The following is a 17633-nucleotide window of genomic DNA, read 5'->3' on the forward strand; positions in this document are numbered from 1 at the left end:
TACGACAATCTATCTAGAGTTCCTCCCCCTTAACCGATTGGTCTATGCTGTGCTGCATTCAGGTACCGCTGGAAAGGGTGGTTTATCACTTCTCCCTTTCTTTACTTGAAGTCCGTGGGAATCTCCGATAGGAAAATTATTTTATTAAGTTGTTTAAAAAAACAAAACTAAAAAAACTTCCATTAATAGTATAGCAGATAGATAGATAGATAGATAGATAGATAGATAGATAGATAGATAGATAGATAGATAGATAGATAGATAGATAGATAGATAGATAGATAGATAGATAGATAGATAGATAGATAGATAGATAGATAGATAGATAGATAGATAGATAGATAGATAGATAGATAGATAGATAGATAGATAGATAGATAGATAGATAGATAGATAGATAGATAGATAGATAGATAGATAGATAGATAGATAGATAGATAGATAGATAGATAGATAGATAGATAGATAGATAGATAGATAGATAGATAGATAGATAGATAGATAGATAGATAGAATCCAATCCCACGCATGACAAGCTAATGAGTTCATTTAAATTTATTGTCACAGGTATAAAAAACATTCTTAACAAGGAGACAATTGGTGCAAGATTCAGACAAGTTTTATAATGGATTTCACAAACCCACCATCGAGTCTAATGGCGTAGCACCGTGTGAGTCTTTAAAAAAACTAAGTCCACTTGGGGTAGTGGTAACGCAACATCAAGACACAAACTGGGACATGAAGGTCATGGCCTGGTCAAGGTCATCAGTGAGCTCCTCCGGTAGCAACAACACTGCTGATGTCAGTTTGTGAGTAATGTCTAATACCCTAAACGGGGGGGAAAGGTCAATTGTATAATATCTTCATGTTATTTCATACAAATACTTTACTATAAGAAATACATAATAACATATAATGAAAATAAAAGTACCCCTACCAAAAAAAAAAACCCAACACATTATTAATGAAAATAATTAGTGGGGTAAAAAAATGTTGGATCCTATATTCTCATATACAGTATGACCCTCAGGGGACCTGTGTGACATTTTGCTCCTTTGTTTTACATGATACGCTTGAACTCACCAGTGGATAAAATGAGCAGCCAGCTGAGGCTCCTGCCTGGAGCCTTCTTTATCCACCACCAGAGACGCTTTCATCTCCTTAAAATTGGCCTCAATGTTCTTCTTTGTCTCGGAGAAGATGTCGATGCCGTGGAAGGAACTGACTACTTGCTGTGGGAAAAAAAAGTCGCTTTTTATAACCAAGCCACTCAGAAATAAAAGGAAGCACGTGATCTTACGTATATAACAGAGAGCTGGTGGGCGATATATTTGTGACTTCCCAGGTGCCTGATGTCCTCCTCCAGCTGCTGACTCAGCACAAGCAGCTGATTCAGTTTGACAATGTGGGGGAAATAATCTGCAAAGGAAGAATCTTCTTGCAGTGACTTTGTCCATTTTGATGGTGCTTTGAAGCATGCATACACGCTTGGAAAGCAGAGCAATTTGGTGATTTGCCACTGTATAACTTATTTAAGACAACTTGTGTTATTTTTGTATTTATAGTTTCCACAGTGTTTACATGCAACTGATCTACCGATGCAAATGAAAACTTGTCTTCAGTAAAGAATGAATGCACGTGTCGAAGCTCTCCGTCTTCATTTCGTTCATTCTGTGGGACTGCAATAATACAATTGCTAGTGGAAACCTTCATATATCTCACGCAATATGTATGTTAGAAAGCAAATCCTTACCGTCCATTGGTGGCCTCTCCAGCATGTCCACCGGGCTGCCTTGAATGAGGAACACCTCCACACGTGGAAACATTGCAGATAAACCCACCATGTCCAGGTAGTCCTATGAAGGGAATACATAGACTTTATTAAACACTTTTTTTATGTTTGCCCACCCCTGTTCTGCAGCCATGCGCAAGACATGATACCTCCAGTTGTGGCATAGGCTTTGGTAGATGTTCAAGGCACTGCAGCATCTGGTCGAGAATCTCCGATCCTGGAGGTTGTCACCAGAAATACATTGAAATACAACACAGTATTCACATACTGCACAATAGGGTGGCACATTGACCTTGGGTTTGGAAGGTGTCTGACTCCTCTGGGCTACAGCCTTGTCTCAACTGCTCCTGAAACTGTCACGGGAAAGGAAAAATAGCCTGTGTTCTTTAAACATGAATCCAACATGTGACTTGGACACTTAAGGTACACTTGGAGAAGAACATAAAAACTGTAGAAAATAATAATCCGTTACTTTTTCATTGACATAGTCAGATTAGTTTTGAATAAAAATACAGCCACACATGGAAAAAAATATGCTTAGAAATTTACATTAATAAAATCATTAATTCGGTGTGAATATGAATGGCTGCTCATATTTATGTTCGCCTGAGAAACAATTTCTAAATTTATTTTAGAAGGACTATGCCGATTTCTGATGTGTCTATTGCCCCCCCTAGACCCGGCGTAGCGCCGTCCCTGCCTCTGCTAACTACTACCAACAATGATGCGTTCATGAAAGCTCGGTTGCGCCTCTACCTCTTGCATCTGCGCCCTGATGAGGAGGTCCAGCTGCCCGCAGAGACACAGCATCTCCACAGCCACCTGCTCTGGACTCAGGTGGAACGGCATCAGGGGTCTCTTTACCTGGAGCTCCACTAAGCGCACACACACACACGAGCAACGCATAGTTAACTCACACGGGACAACATGATACAATAAAGTAAATGGAGGGCTTATTTTAAAAGCTAGCATTGACTCACCTTTAAACGTCTCATGGTAGACACTCGGTTGACAAAGAGGCTCAGATAAGCATCCTGCCATCTTAAAAATCACTTTGGTGACGGTAAATAAATACGCATAGAGTACAGGTGGAAGGAACTAAGAAGGAGCGACTAGTTTAAGCATGTTTGAAGCAGCGATAGCCCGTTCGTGTGGGTGTCGGTCAAAAGAGAGTCGCGATAACTATTTGGGCGAAATGTCTTAATTGTTGGGTTCACCGGTGATGTTTGGGGGTGCTATTTAAGCAATTGGTCGGATGGATGCATCGCAGCGACCACCCCCCCACAACACACGCCCTGCATCCAGTGCCAGCCGTGCAGCCGCAGTCAGTGGGGGCCGTGAACGCCCCTTCTCGCTTACAATGACGTAATCTTTAGCGAAAAGGCGTTGATTTGTATTTTATTCTCAGTATTTTATAGTATTACTTATTTAATTAATCTAGCTAGGTTATTTTTTCTTTCTTGAAGATGGTTAACACTTAATTTATCATTTTGATTCTATTTACTATATTCTCATAAGTTTGTCAGCGTTATTGTACATAGGAAAAGAATGCTAGTAAAATGGTCAATTTAAATATGTATAAAATTGCTTTATTTAAAATACTTAGCCTTCATAAAACATGAATTGTACAATTCAAAATGAAAAGTACTTAATGAAAATAAACCCACGGTTCCCACTCCTGTTGATTTATATACACTTGAGCTATAAATATATACATGTCTATATGTAGAAAAAAAGGATGGCATCGTGTTGTTCAACTCAGATTGTTATTAAGGCTCTTCTATGGAAGGCCCGCCCTAGTTTGGTTTATTAAATAGCAGAACGTCCATGAAAGGGAAAAATCCTTCAATCATTAGAAACAGATTCAAAAAAACAAAGCACGTTATTTAAGGACAGCTGCAGCAAAGTGGAAACCGAGGAGTCACAAGTTTCAATCCATACTTTGTACAATAGTACTAAAATAAAGGTGTTATTTTGGCTCTAGCAGTGGAAGACCCTCCTTGATTTGCTTTATTAAATAGCAAAATTATACAGAATGTATCAAATCCTTCCATCTTCATCAACTACAGCGGGCTTATAAAGCGTGTCACAATTGAAGGTGAAATGAAATGCAGACAGCCAGCGCTTTAAACAAAAGACTAAGAAATCTCATGATACTACATCAGAATGGAATAATACAAAACAACAAATGAGACTCACACTCAAATATACAGCAATATACATTTTTTTGTAAACAAACTTAGTTTCAATAGATAATACTCTGTTTACAAGTTCCCCCGCGAAGGCAAAAATATTAGTGATATTAAAAATATACCTCATCTGGTCATTTAAACCAGTAACAACCACCAGCACTTTGTGGCTCACTGTGGTTTAAACTGGGCTCCATGACAGCAACTGGACATCATGAGACACCACAGCCGTTCAATGCGGGCATTGTCTTTGAGAGGGTAGCAATTAATTTACTGTCAGGGTATCTCAAAACTGACGTCCTATTGTCTTTTTGTGGTTTTTCACTGTCGCGTGCCGGGCGGCAAGGTGAGGTTGGCCATCAGCTCATGGACAGACGCAAATATGGTGCACTCCCCTGGACAGGAAAGAAACATGTAAAAAAAAAAACATAAATAATAATAATTCATTATATTTGTATAGCGCTTTTCAAGAACCCAAAGACGCTTGAGTCTGATTTACCATGCAGGTCAAAATCAGGACCTACACTAGATACTGTATTAAAAAAACAGTATGAATTATATTGATTTCAGTATAAAATATCAATGTATCCTTTTGATCCTATTCAGAAATACCGTTTTACCTTATTACGCACAGCTCAGTCGTATCAGCTGTTCAAGACAGTTATATTCAAAAGTGCACATACGACAACATCCTTTGTTTATTGTGGTTTTAAAAAAAATGCATAAAATTCATTGTTATGGTGGGTTTTATGAAATAATTTGCTGTGAAATGCTACAGTTTTAGGACTGAGAGACGGTCTCACCCTGTCTGGCAGGGTGCATCTCATTGAACCGCTTCAGGATGTTTGAAACCATGAGAGCCGCCGCCCCGGACGAGCTGTGCTGCCTAGGGATGTCAGCCTGCTGGGTGAGCCCCGACGCCATGTCGTACACGATAGGGACAATGATGCTGACGGGCTCCTGCGGCACGGGCACACGCTGTGTCAGCTGCAACTGTGGAGGGTGCCAAAAAACAGCGTTAGAGTGTGAATGATGCATACTGAACGCTTGCAATGACTTGAACTTACAAAAAACAGCATCTTGGATTTGAGTACCACGGCGATGGTTCCAGGTGGAGCAATGGGGGGAGCGCTGGGAGGTATGGTCAGGCAGAATTGGACATTCCACTTCAGCTGGCCAGCTTGGTCTGGGAACTGCAAGAGAATTATCACGTTTACAAGATGCCGATTAATTGTCAAAAAGTAGTACATATACTAATATTGGTATACGGGCTTCCCTGGTCCATGGAAGAGTCACTAAATGAAATGTTCTGTTGCTGATCCACCTGTTGTCATCCATCTTAAAGAAGGGGCTGCTATTTTGCCACCTGCTCAGTTAACCTTCACGACTCACTTGTTTTCTGGGTTTGGTCATGTGATCTTCACAAGCTTTACACACTTCATGTTTACAATATCTTCAAATTGCAGGAACAACCAACCAGTTCGAGCTTCATGATGCGGACACAGTCTCTGAGGATGTGCGTGGGTGCCCCTAAAAGCTTCGTGAAGGCATTCAAAGTGTTGTACTTGAAAGGGGGGCCGGCAACCTTGAAAAGAGGACATGACATGAGGCATCATTAAAACGGCCTTTGCAGCACGCACTTTGGCCAGACACATTGTAGTCAGGACCACACATCTCCTTTGTTTGCATGCAACTTCATGACTGCGTTTTTTGTTAGCGCAACCAGGATTTCTTTGTAATGACTGGTATACATTATTCCAGGAGTGTTCCCTATTAAAATTCTGTCATAATTAAGGATGAAAGAATAAGGGGGAATCAGAACTTAACATATCGGTCACATAGCATAATTGCTGATAATATAATAACAATTTTATAATTATGGAAAACAAGAAAAAACATTTTTAGAACACGATATTTTTTTATTGGCGTTAAAGTTGCTGCTTCAATGTCAATTAAAAAATACTAATGTGTGTTCTAAATTATTTTTTCTTGTTTTTCGAAAGTTTTGAAAGATTAGAGGCAATTATGCAATGTGGTTGGTGATGGGACATCAGTCAAATCCTATAAGCACAGAGTGAAATTTTCTTTGTGCCTGTGTTTTTTAACAATTAATTAAATCATAGCTGGCAAGTGGTACCATTATCAGCTACAAATTTGCCTTTCCGCATTTGCAATTACATCGATAGAAGAACCACGAACAGTGCGTACCCGTGTCTCAAAGAACTTCTCCAGCACTTGAAGTTCCTCCTGGGACCAGGGACCTGCATTCTCCGGAGTGACCTTGAGTTGCAAGGTCTGGTAGTTCTTTGGATTAAGAGCCACACGACACTTGAGCACATCCGTTTTGAACATGATCACGCCAGGCTCGTTGGAGTTCACGATGGATAGCTGCGTAGGGCGCAAACAGTAAGTGCAGGCACAGAAAAAATATACTCCCAATTTGCTGATTTGTCAGTGACTCACATTGGCTTCCTGATGAATGATCCGCTGTAGGTGTCGTCTCATGATGACCGAACCTAGGAAGCGCTCTAGCGGTGAGCAGAGGTAGCTGCCCGCCAGGCCCGGCACTAGGCACGGGGTGGGCGAGGGGAGCAGAAGCACGTGCAGGGCATTGTGGGTGAGGATAGTTGGGATAGAGGCGGCCCAGGGACGCTGAGGTAGCTTGCGAGGCGGAAGCATACTGGTTGGCATGATTTGGGAGCCTACATGAGAGAATCCAAAGGTTTACACACAAGCTGGCAATATTGGCAACATTTTCACCTTTGAAATGATTATCAGTGAAACTACAGTGAAACTCCAAAGCTGAACACAAATCATAATATTTTCACATAATTATTATTATCATCATCATCATTATAAGACAGGTCACATTCCGTGGTGGCTTCACAAAAAAATGGCCAAAAAAGCTTTTAGATGCTCATGATTTGAAGTCTTGCGAAATTTACTGATGTTGCAAGTGTGTTTGACTTTTGAGTCATTATGTGTATTTTGGTGGAACTCTTAATTGTTTAACTTTTTGGCATTCCATTTTAAAAGCCTGCTGTACGAAAGAAAGATTTAACACATCTGTAAGCTGTCAAGCATGGACCAAAGTGGTCTTATAAAAAGCCCATTCGAGCTACTGAAACGCCTTTATTTCCATTTTTGAGGAATTTCCAAAAACCCCTCACTAAATAAGGAAATTAAAGGACAGGTTATTGAGACGTAAAGAGGGAACGAGAAATTGAGTAAATATTAATGTTGATAAAACAATTGTCCAACAAATGTTTCTGAGCTAAAACCCCATAGCATGACACAAAAATATTTAAAGCCCCCGCCCCCTTGTTTTCTGACACGATTTGGGGAAACAGTTTACTTTTTAGAAAAGCACAAATATATAGCAAGTTCATGTACATGTGGTGATTGGAGAGAGGTATTTACTAGTTCCAGCACGCGGAGAGTGAGGGTCAGGAATTGGCGAGTGTAGTGACGGGTTCCCAGGGGACATGCCATGGATCCTCGCCCCAGGTGATGGACCTGAGACCTGTGGAGAGCCTGGCCACTGGCCCCTGTGGCTTGGAGACACCATGGCGTAGGGAGAGCTGGGGTCCAGAGCACCTGGTGTGAGGGAGAGTGACAATTTTAATGCACACAGAAATAAACCAAGACAAAAGAGTAAATACACAACCCTGTGTGCCTGCTCTTTTGAAGTCATGTGTTATTGTCCCGCACGCAACCTAAACAGCTCGGCAAGGGAAGTTGGTGTTCAGGCAGCTTCGAGGCCCCTAGAGCCGTGCCCGTCTTACCGTGCGGGCTGGCAAAGCTTGTCTGACCCATGGCTATGCCCAGAGAAGATGGAGACGGGGTGGGGCCGAAAGGAGAGGGGGCCCTCAACGCTCCACTAGGGGAGCCAGAGGCATGGATGTTCCCTGCACATACATACACCACATCTCGTCAAGACTGAGCAGCTCGGTCACTCACTCATTCACACACACAGAGTCTCTTTCAACCTCAAGTGCACATGCTAAACCTGGGCAGCACGGTTGGCGGGCAGAGATGGCGCAACATGGAAGGGGCAGGACTTCAGGTGTGTGCGTATTTGAAAAATGTAGTTTAAAAAAAAGAGAGATGTAAATAAAATAACTGCTCCTTCTCCATGAAATGGACTTGCTCAAGGAAGTCAGCATGGCGAGGACACTACAAGGCAGGCCGAAGAAGCTGGCATGAAGCAAACAATATCCACTAGCGTATTTTTTCCCATATATTACCTGGTGATTGCGTGGGCATCATGGATGGGGAAGGAGTGACGTTGGCGTGGTAGTTTGGTGGCGGTGACGTCAGCGGCGGGTATACGCTGCCGCCAGCACCCCTCATAGTTTGCGGTTGAGTCTGCAGCTGGCTCACGAGCGTGTCCATCATGTCTACGCCCACTGGCGACGGCGGGTTGTCATCTTCATTAACCGAACGCCTGCGGGCGTCCTGGTTGCTGTCTACGAACATGCTCAAAAATGTCTGGAAAGAGAATATTTAGGAACACTGTGAGTGAGTTCTTAAAAGGGGTCAAAGTGGATAATGCAAATCAATCAGCGTAACTCCACGAGACTTACTTTGAGTCCAGGAGCCGGGGAAAAGCCCTCCACAATCTTGGTATTGTCAAAGAGACTGTATGCTCCGTCCCTGATGGCCACCACACCGCGACTCCGGCAGTAGATGTCGATGCAGTAAATGTTGCGAAAGGCCAGGCGGATATGCGTAGGCGACTGGGGCAATATAGAAAAGCACTGGTAGGCAGTGTTGGTGCGCTGGGTCAGACCCAGCATTGGCACGGTCGGTAGTTTGTTGATGGCATTCAGAGGGGCCTGCGTGTCGTAAAGCACCTGCAAGAGGAAAACAAGCACATCTACACTCTCGAAAGAAAATAAATGATCGGAATGGACCAATTTAATTTATTTATATCGGTATTTAAACCATTTTAACCGGTGTGTCTGGTATTTTCTTTTCATGGTGATGCAATCTCTTTGAGAATTTTGCTTGGCACAAGCCTTTGTCACAAAAATCTGCGACATCAGAGCCATAGCCGAAGATTGACCTAGATTTAAATGTTATACAGAAACATACAAAGCTGGATACACCTGTAATCAGGAGCTCATGCAGCCACACTGCAAAAATCAGATAATTTGCACATGACATTGATGTGACATAAAAATAAAATACTTGGGCGCACCATCACAGGGGAAGAGAAATGACTGCGGTTTTAGGATTAAAACAATGATTTTTGTCCCTCACCAAAGTTTATACAGAACAAACACGGAAAAGAACGAAGAAATGTCAGCTGGAGACTGCACATGCTGCCTGCGTGTTTACCTGTAACAGCTGAATGACATTGGGGTTCTTGTTGAACATCTCCTGCAGCTGGTGAAGGATGATGTTGTGGCAGTTTGAGCAGCCTGAGTTGGGCCCCACGGTGCCGAGGGCCAGGTGGAAGCGATGGCTGTTGGAATTCCACTGGATGGTGACGGAGCTCCCTTTGGTGGTTCCGTAGCACAGCACCAGCTTGCGGAAGTTGTACAGCCGCACTTCGGAAAACAGGCCGAGGTACGACGGCAACTCTGGAACATCACAACAAGGACATATTTGTTCGACAGTAGTCTAAAGAATTGCAGATGTGAACTAACACTTTATGAAACATACTGATTACAGATTGTGTAGGCCCTGTATAATCCAATTCAAAATGGTGGTCTGATCATAAAGGCCACTGGTACCTGGCAGTGCCCGAGAGAAGTGAAGCACACACTGGTACAGCTGACTGATGGCGCTCCAGTCATTGAGAAACATTTCAACCACTTTGCGACCACCCACAGGCTCTGACAAGGGGTTCTCATAGGTGAGGTACACGTGCCGTGTGGAGGCTGCCAAAGACAAAATTTGAGGTCAGTGTAAAGTGTTCAAATAACACAGTGGAGGGGGAAAAAAAAAAACCAGACTGTGCTGCGTACATTGCTCTTTGCTGTTAGTGCTGTTGAGGGGGCAGTTGGCCAGCACTAGCTCGGCCACCCATGTCCGGTTGTTCCTGCCTTGCAGACGGAAAGTGCAGTCCAGGAGGGAACGCTCCAAAGCTCTTCTGGTCTCCTCACCCACACCTTTGCAAGGAGGGATCCTACAAGAACATGGCATTTATGTTTGTGTGTGAGAACTCAAATCTACAGTATCCTAGATATGAGCTTAGACTCCATACAATACAACATAATTTATAGAGCCCATTTCAAAACAGCTGCAGCCGTGACAAAGCACATTACGTATTCTGTAACATAAAATATAGAATAATAATATAAGACATTCCTTTTACTTCATCTATGTGGAGTTTTTGGAGCCCAAAAATCAAATCTGTGAGTTTTCAAATATGCGTGGGATTATTCGATACATGCGTGCTTATAATGTGGGAGTATTACTTAAGTAGCCGGATGGCGTGACTGCTGCCGTCTCCTTCCACTTGCACACCCTGGTTAGGAATTTCCATGTTGGACAGCTACAACACAACGGACAAAATGGGCGGCGGCGGCGAGGACAAAAGTGAGTTTAATTGAGCAAGGCGCATAAATTGAATGGAGGAATAATTTGAGCTGTCAAGTTACTGTGACTCACTTCTGTTCTCAGGCCAACAAAAGGCATGTTGGTGTCACACATGGCCACTAGGTGTGCCAACTCCTTGTTGAAGGCACTCATCTCTCCTGACCGCTTGGGCTTCTTTGGCTCTGTTTCTGCCTGCTCTCCAGTCATCTACAGATACATTGAGAGGAAATCTAGTTTCAATTATCTGGAAATTATTTTTCAATTTCCATAATTTACTCACAATGGAAAATAGAGTACCTATTGGGATACAGCAAAACAAATAGGAAGTGGCTGAGCAGTGTGGAACAAAATGCCAATGCTGACCTTTCTCTTGGAGACAGCCCGGTGTGTTCGCGTCAATGTGGTGTCTTGGACGAGGTGCTCAAGGTTGGGCTTGAAATTCTGCAGGAGTTGTGCACACATGGGCCCGTCGTCACCTTCCAGCTGAGTCACGAACAGGAAGGAGTACTTGTACTGCAGCGCTGTCGGGTTGCTCGGTAAATCAACCATTTCCACCACCTAAGCACCAAGGCAGAAAGAATGAACCATGTAGAAAATGGGGTGAGATGTCCGACGCTTATTGCGACCGTGTGATAGAGGATTGACTAACAATGTAGTACTGCGGGAGACGTGTGAGCTTGATGAAGAGCTTGTTCTTGCTCAATTTTCCCACAGGGTGTGTAGCAGCGTTGGAAAGGTGAAGGACGTCAGTACACACGGTGGGAAGGTGCTTCACTGACTGCCTACAGCGTTGTTCACCCAGCCAGAATCTGTCCACAATGGCAGGGGGAAAAAAAAAAGGCTTCATCACATCCCTAACTATTCTGGCCATTTTAACAAGCCGGAATTATCAAAAAACATCAATGAAGTTTTGCTGTTCTCTTTCAGTTGCAGATATTCACTGCCTGCTCTTTGACAGGCAGACTTACCTGAGTTGTTGGAGCCACGAGAGAATGCGCTTTGTGTCGTCATTAATAGTCTTCTCAATGTCGTCCAGCATTGATTGATCTAAGGGAAGAAAGCACCGTCGTTTCAGAACCACAGATAAATGTGACGGATCCGAACGGCTTCCACTCACCTAATCCATACAGCATGGGTTGCAACATGCCAGAATGTAAATCGACAAAGATATGGAGGCACTCTGAGCGACCGCACGGCTCCAGTATGGGAATGACCAGAGTTGGTAGAGCGGTTTCAATGAATGCTGAGGTTGAGAGACAGAAGCACACAGGAATTCTTTACTGACAATAAGGGTATGAATTTAATAAATGTTGCAACAAACGAGCAATAGATGTGCAGCCATTTTGTTACATTTAATTTTAGATGGCTGCACTGTTAGAGGACACGCTTTTCACGAGAGGATGAGAAGTTTGCATGGTTGTCTTTATGAGAAATGGGAGTTAAATACATACAGCTGTCACAAGGATTGTTGCCTTTCAGAATGGCTTTCAGCTCAAGCAACTTCTGGTGGGAGCGTGCGTGAACACTGTCGATCAAAAGTTTCTCCACGGACAAATGGTCAATCTATAAAGTTGGAGGAAGGCAAAAGTTATTCATTTCTGACACGCACAAACTTTCAACTGGTGTAACTTACTTTCATTGCTCTCTCCATCAATTTGGAGTCACACGCAGGTAGAGGGGGCTCGTGGGAGATCTGCAGCGGCTTCGATCCATCTGATTCGTCAATCTTGATGGTGACTTTATGTACAGAGGCCGTACCTGTTTTCCTACCAAGCACCTGTTGGCTGCGGATAACCAAAGAACCCATGGTTAAGTTTGGGTTTGAGACGCTTTGTTGGTGCGACGCATATACAAACAGCGAGAATTCAGGGTGTTGAAATCAAGCCTATGATAGATAACAAAAATTAACAAAATAACCAAACTAACCCTGAAAAAAATGCTCACCCAGGAAACAAAATGACGGTTATAAAAAGGCATAAACATGTTTTGGAGGTGTGACTTTCGACTTAATCACATTTCCGGTTTCTTTTGATATATTCTCTATCATGGCATATTTTGATTTATATTTGACATGACTGTCATTTTTCCTTCACAAAAAAGTAACAAAAAACTGGCAGGTTTTGGAGGGAGCTTGAAGGTATTAGTGGTATTTCTTCAAAAGGGAAAGTTTATTTGTATGATTTGAGTTACTAGTGTGGTTCGTATGACAAATACAACTTAGCCAACTCACCGCTGCATTGTTCAGCCACTTATTCGTTGTTTATCTATTTGTTTGCGTGTTTATTTTCGGCTTTTTTTTTTTTTGGCAGTGGCAAGGTCCCGAGTAAAATACATGGAAGGCTGAGGTATTCAATCAAAGACTCTTTTAAGGTGCCAAGGTCACCCGAGTGTTCATGGCAAGGCTATTTAAAAGGCTTACTTCCAGACAGAGAGGGTGAGGTATTTTGCTGGCATGTATCTCTCCTCCTGCACCAGGTCCCCCCAGCGCTCCCTGATTAGCATTAAGGTCTGCGAGTGGAGAACCTCCAGCTGCAGCGAAAGACAGAAGGAGTCTGGAGGCAGAGCAGTTAAAGAAGACACGTGTGGGAAAGAACCAAGTATCACACTCATTCGCCCATCAGCATTCAACGTGCACTCGGCCACGTATCCTTCGTCACAGCGCCAGTAAAAAGAGGCGTTTGTCCGCCACACAGGCTGCTCTTTGAAGTGGTGGGATGCACTGCTCGCGCTGGTGCAGGAAAGCCAGAGCGGAGATGCACTGATTAGCATTATTTAGCACAGGCATGCAGTACACTAAAAGCAAAATAAAGGACCTCTATTTCTTCTACCGCATGTCACCCTCTTAAAACATGTTTGGCTAATTAATGCTGGCTGTATGTGACCAACAAACAAGCTGGCTCGGTTCTACTTTCCCTATCCTTGAGTAGAATTGGATGGAGACTGACGCCGAACATTTCCGCTGCAAAGCTAGCAAGTAGTGACGCACAAACACATGCAAGCACACGCACGCAAACAACAAAAGGATACGCAAACAGTTGTACATGTCCTGTAGGGGTTTCTCATCTGCACACAGGCGTGCTTGCACCAGCTCGTGAATATAGTTCACCTGCAGGCTGTGCACCAAGGCTCGGCCATCTGTTTTAAGAAGATGAAAAAAATATATGAACTTGCAAAAGCCAACACCTTTCATCACTTCACCCTTACCCCCGGTTTCCTTGTCCTCCACCAGAATCTCCAACTTTAGCAGCCTCCAGGGAATGTCTGGGTCATCGCCCATCACCGTCAACGTGGCCTCAAATTCTCCCTCCACTCGAAACTTCACACGGCCATTAGCTGCATGTGCAAACGTGCGTGTAAAAGAATAATCAAAAGGAGCTAAACACACTGACATGATTAAGGATGCTTACCAACTGTAAGGTTGGCTAACTGGGGGGGCAAGTCTGTGGTAACGAGGCGGTGTCGCAGGATCTGATTCAGCTGGTTCAGGGTGGTCACTTTCTCAACTTTAGTGATAGGGTCAGGCGGAATGATTTTATCCTATGCAAAAAAGACCAGAGTAGATGGTTAATGTCTTACCTTGTTGGAAGTTATACTATTGAATGCATGACTATAGCTGGACACTAGAAGACGGGATCAGACCTGGTCAAAGTCTGGCCTATGGGTAACATATGGCCCATCCGATTTCTGACTGGTCCTCACAAAGACCATAAAGTAAAATGTGGAGGATGCGGTGCTTTTATTTTCAAAGTTGTGCTTTTATTTTATGTGATTAGCAAAACACTCGTCGGAGGAAAAAAACTTACTTTGAGCCATGCTGAAAGCAGAATTGCTGACTTACTCGTATGCAGGTGGGCAAGCGTGGGTAGGAGCCCGTTGTGAGGACGTCAATGGCGAAGGGGATGGCGAAGCTGGGCAGGCGTGCATGCACCAGGGCATCTCGGGCGAGTGATGCTAGCCGGTCCGCTGTGTCGACAAACAAGATGGTCTGCTGATCCAAGAAGCTGGAGATCATCTGTCGCCATGGATATCGCAAGTTTTAAAGTGAAAATTGTGCAATATCAGGAATAGATTTTTATTCTTCACGTAAACTTACAGCACATTTCTCCACCTTGCCCGCGTTGCTTGCCCACTTTACCAGGGCCAAGAGGCGCACAAATAGCTGCCGGGTACGACTCGCAAATTGGACAATCTCGATTTTCCTTCAATTAAAGTGTCAATTATATGATTATATTAACATGAACACATGTGACACACTGAGTAAGTGAAATAAAAACACTTAACATACCTCTCCATGTCTGTTTTCCTTGGAAGCCTAAAGAACATTAGAACTGTATTAGATCCAATGTATATTATTTTGATAAGTATTCAATTTGCTTATTATCGAGAGAAACCTATGGAGAACAGAGTCATCTTCAGACACAACATTAGGTACACTTGTTTAATCTAAAGAAATCCAATGTAAGATTCTAAAATGTAAAATCAAATTACTGGCGCACAAAATGAGCCATGCATGAACATCACCAACACAATGCATGAACTTTACACAATAAATCAGGTGTGTTCGGACCGCCGCAGTGGAGGCTCTGCCGAACCCCTGAGACCGACTCACCGAACCCCTAGGGTTCGAACCCAGATTATGAACCACTGATTTAGAGAGATGGCAAAATTATTTTTGCAGACATAAAAGTCCCCACAGAGCCAGCGAGATGACAGGCATTGTGTTGGTGTGTGTTTTTTTAATTTGTGTATATTATATCGTATTTGTATGAATAAATGTTATGTATTTAGTTGTTGTTTTTTGCAGGTTCTACTTCAATTGAATATTATTCTTTCGAACCACATAAAGTGATCGATGAGTGTCCACCTCTCGTAATCATGACAGATGATGTTTGCAGGTTACCCCAGCCCCTTACCTTATTAAGTTAATTATTTTGGGGTTATAATTTACGATGAACACTTTTTTAGATGAAATCAATTGTGTGTATATGTGTGTGTGCGCAGGGCAAACATCCCGGCTATCCTAGCCTAGCTTTTGAGGCCTCCATTGCTTCATCTACTTACAGCTCCGCCAGCAGGGTGATTTCATGGTAGGTCCTCTGCAGAAGGAAGTCAATAAGCAGACTCAGCCGTATCCCATGTGTAGCCATGGCTCCCGGTGCTGGTGGCTGGGGCCCCGAGACGACCGGGCCCCCAAGTGGCACCAGCTGCCCGTCTGCGCCGATCTGCACTGGAGCCATTTTACAATGACGATAGCGACGAGTTAGCTAGCGACGAGGTTCGACCGGCGCTAAAACGCAGTACTGTCGGCTTGTGGTGGCCAATATCCAGCAGGAAAGTGTTAAGCCGCGGGCTAACTACATCTCTCTCGTTGGACGAGTTGAGTTATTTCAACGGAAGTGTCTCTAACAGGCACTTTAACCTGGGAACGCGGTTGAGGAATATATTCAATGCTGCTCGGCCGCCATCTTTGCTAAGGGAGCTCATTAGTAAGTAGGCTGGTGAAGTAGAAAACCCAAACAAGAGCCTCGGGGAATAGGAGTTCGAGTCCAGTGACAGTATTATTCTATGCTAGTTTGCGACCAATTTCGATGGTTGATTTTTATTTTGGGCACAATAATTTTTTGTAACGTGTGTTTTAATTTGATAAAATTCTGTAGCTTTTTGAATGAAAACAAAATGGTTAATTATTACACAGTTGACACAGACAAAAAGGATAAACTGGAGTAAAATTTCTTGTTTGGCATGCACAAACTTGGCCAATGAAGCTGATTCTAATTTTGGACACAATTTTTTTTTTTTTTTTAATTGATGTCTTGTTTTTTCAAAATTCGGTTATGTTTTCGATGAAAACAAAATGGTAAACTATTACACAACTGACACAAACAATCATAACCATTCACATCTGAGGACACTTCTTTAAGTAACCACATAATTTCAGAATGTGAGAGGAAACCAGAGTAGCCAGAGAAAAGCAATCCAAGCATGGGAGAACATCAATTATACATTTATTTGAACTGTGTGCTTCTAATTTTTTAGATGTCTTCTTACACATATTGTAAGTCAGCATTGTGAAACCCCTTTTTGCCATGGGCCACATAGTAGTTTTGGTGGCCCTCAGAGGGCCGTTATGACCAAACAATAGAAATGTATAATCTCCTCATATTATTACTAATATGCAACATATTGGTACAGTTTAAGAATCAAACTGACGAAAAGTGTTCAGATATTTTTGTTGCATTTCAAAGGGTAACTGGTAACAAAACACTTGCATTTCTCACTGTTATTAGAGGTGAAGGAAGACAAGCGGCAAATTTGGTATTTTAACAAAAAAGAAAAAACATGAAGCTGCAGCACGTGATTTGTTTTCACAGGCCAAATGATGTGGTGGGCAGGATCTGGCCCCCAGTTCTTGAGTTTGACACCTGGGTTGGAAGTGAAAGAACACAAAGCAACTATGTTACGGAGCAGCTTGTTTTAAATAAGAGCCTTGAAAATTGAGCAAGAAGACCAAAGCCACATTATGTATAGAATACCAACGATGTCACGCAGACAGAACATAGAACTTAAGCAAGAGGGGTCGGGACAAAATATTGGCTTTGCAATGTACTATATCATTGTTTCTTAAGACAGTAGCAATCACTGCCATCGATTTAGCTTCTGTTTGGTGAGAAACAATACGTACAATTGTGAAGCTCCATTTAGTCTCCATATGCCACCCATTTCACATGTGTTTACACGATTTTTTCCATTCCTTCCATCACATATTGACGTATTGTTGTATTCCAATGTTTCAATTACCACACAATGTTGTGATGCGACACAATAACATCACAATCCTACTGAAATTTCTCTGCTACTGCTCATATATGTACAATATCCGCGGATTGTTTTTGCTAAATTTGTATTTGTTAGCATACACAAACTATTTCTAAACAATACTTTTGTGTTTTTACTTTTTAGTACATAATATGGATATTTAAAATTGGCCTCGAGTTAGTTGACAATATGTAAATCTTTAAAATACTAACCGTACCAACACATACATTTATTTGACAGGAGGACATATTTATATAAAAGAGAAGGGTCAATAAAATATTTGGATT

The 17633-nt window shown here is 42.7% G+C and overlaps 2 protein-coding genes and 1 long non-coding RNA gene across 5 annotated transcripts; 1 reads left to right on the top strand and 2 right to left on the bottom strand.

Annotated features, from left to right (window-relative positions):
- Nucleotides 1-540: 540 nt before the first annotated feature.
- Nucleotides 541-3119, bottom strand: si:ch211-218d20.15 (uncharacterized). The gene is made up of 8 exons (XM_061287174.1): nucleotides 2773-3119; nucleotides 2549-2667; nucleotides 2085-2145; nucleotides 1942-2009; nucleotides 1754-1856; nucleotides 1301-1419; nucleotides 1084-1232; nucleotides 541-828 (listed from the first exon to the last, which is right to left on the bottom strand). The coding sequence occupies exons 1-8, from the start codon at nucleotides 2831-2833 to the stop codon at nucleotides 720-722; spliced, it is 789 nt and encodes a 262-aa protein (XP_061143158.1). The 5' UTR covers nucleotides 2834-3119; the 3' UTR covers nucleotides 541-719.
- Nucleotides 2542-4974, top strand: LOC133159804 (uncharacterized). The gene is made up of 2 exons (XR_009715750.1): nucleotides 2542-2629; nucleotides 4760-4974. It is a non-coding gene; the product is annotated as an uncharacterized LOC133159804 (long non-coding RNA).
- med14 (mediator complex subunit 14) lies at nucleotides 3360-16009 on the bottom strand. Of its 3 annotated transcripts, none has more exons than XM_061287172.1 (29): nucleotides 15592-16009; nucleotides 14816-14842; nucleotides 14624-14729; nucleotides 14369-14542; nucleotides 13938-14067; nucleotides 13735-13863; nucleotides 13558-13665; nucleotides 12950-13082; nucleotides 12164-12314; nucleotides 11982-12093; nucleotides 11648-11773; nucleotides 11499-11577; nucleotides 11180-11339; nucleotides 10894-11088; nucleotides 10603-10737; nucleotides 10410-10486; nucleotides 9957-10117; nucleotides 9723-9869; nucleotides 9325-9569; nucleotides 8568-8837; nucleotides 8229-8472; nucleotides 7767-7889; nucleotides 7402-7578; nucleotides 6445-6683; nucleotides 6190-6369; nucleotides 5459-5566; nucleotides 5049-5174; nucleotides 4785-4974; nucleotides 3360-4376 (listed from the first exon to the last, which is right to left on the bottom strand). In XM_061287172.1, exons 1-29 carry the CDS (start codon nucleotides 15765-15767, stop codon nucleotides 4303-4305), a joined length of 4302 nt encoding a protein of 1433 aa, XP_061143156.1. In that variant the 5' UTR covers nucleotides 15768-16009; the 3' UTR covers nucleotides 3360-4302. The 3 variants fall into 3 exon arrangements, with proteins under 3 accessions (XP_061143156.1, XP_061143155.1, XP_061143157.1); XM_061287171.1 differs by having other exon boundaries at nucleotides 7375-7578; XM_061287173.1 differs by lacking the exon at nucleotides 7767-7889 and having other exon boundaries at nucleotides 7375-7578.
- Between the last annotated feature and the right edge of the window lie 1624 nt (nucleotides 16010-17633).

The sequence above is a fragment of the Syngnathus typhle genome, linkage group LG9, assembly GCF_033458585.1.
Source record: "Syngnathus typhle isolate RoL2023-S1 ecotype Sweden linkage group LG9, RoL_Styp_1.0, whole genome shotgun sequence".
Taxonomy (NCBI): domain Eukaryota; kingdom Metazoa; phylum Chordata; class Actinopteri; order Syngnathiformes; family Syngnathidae; genus Syngnathus; species Syngnathus typhle.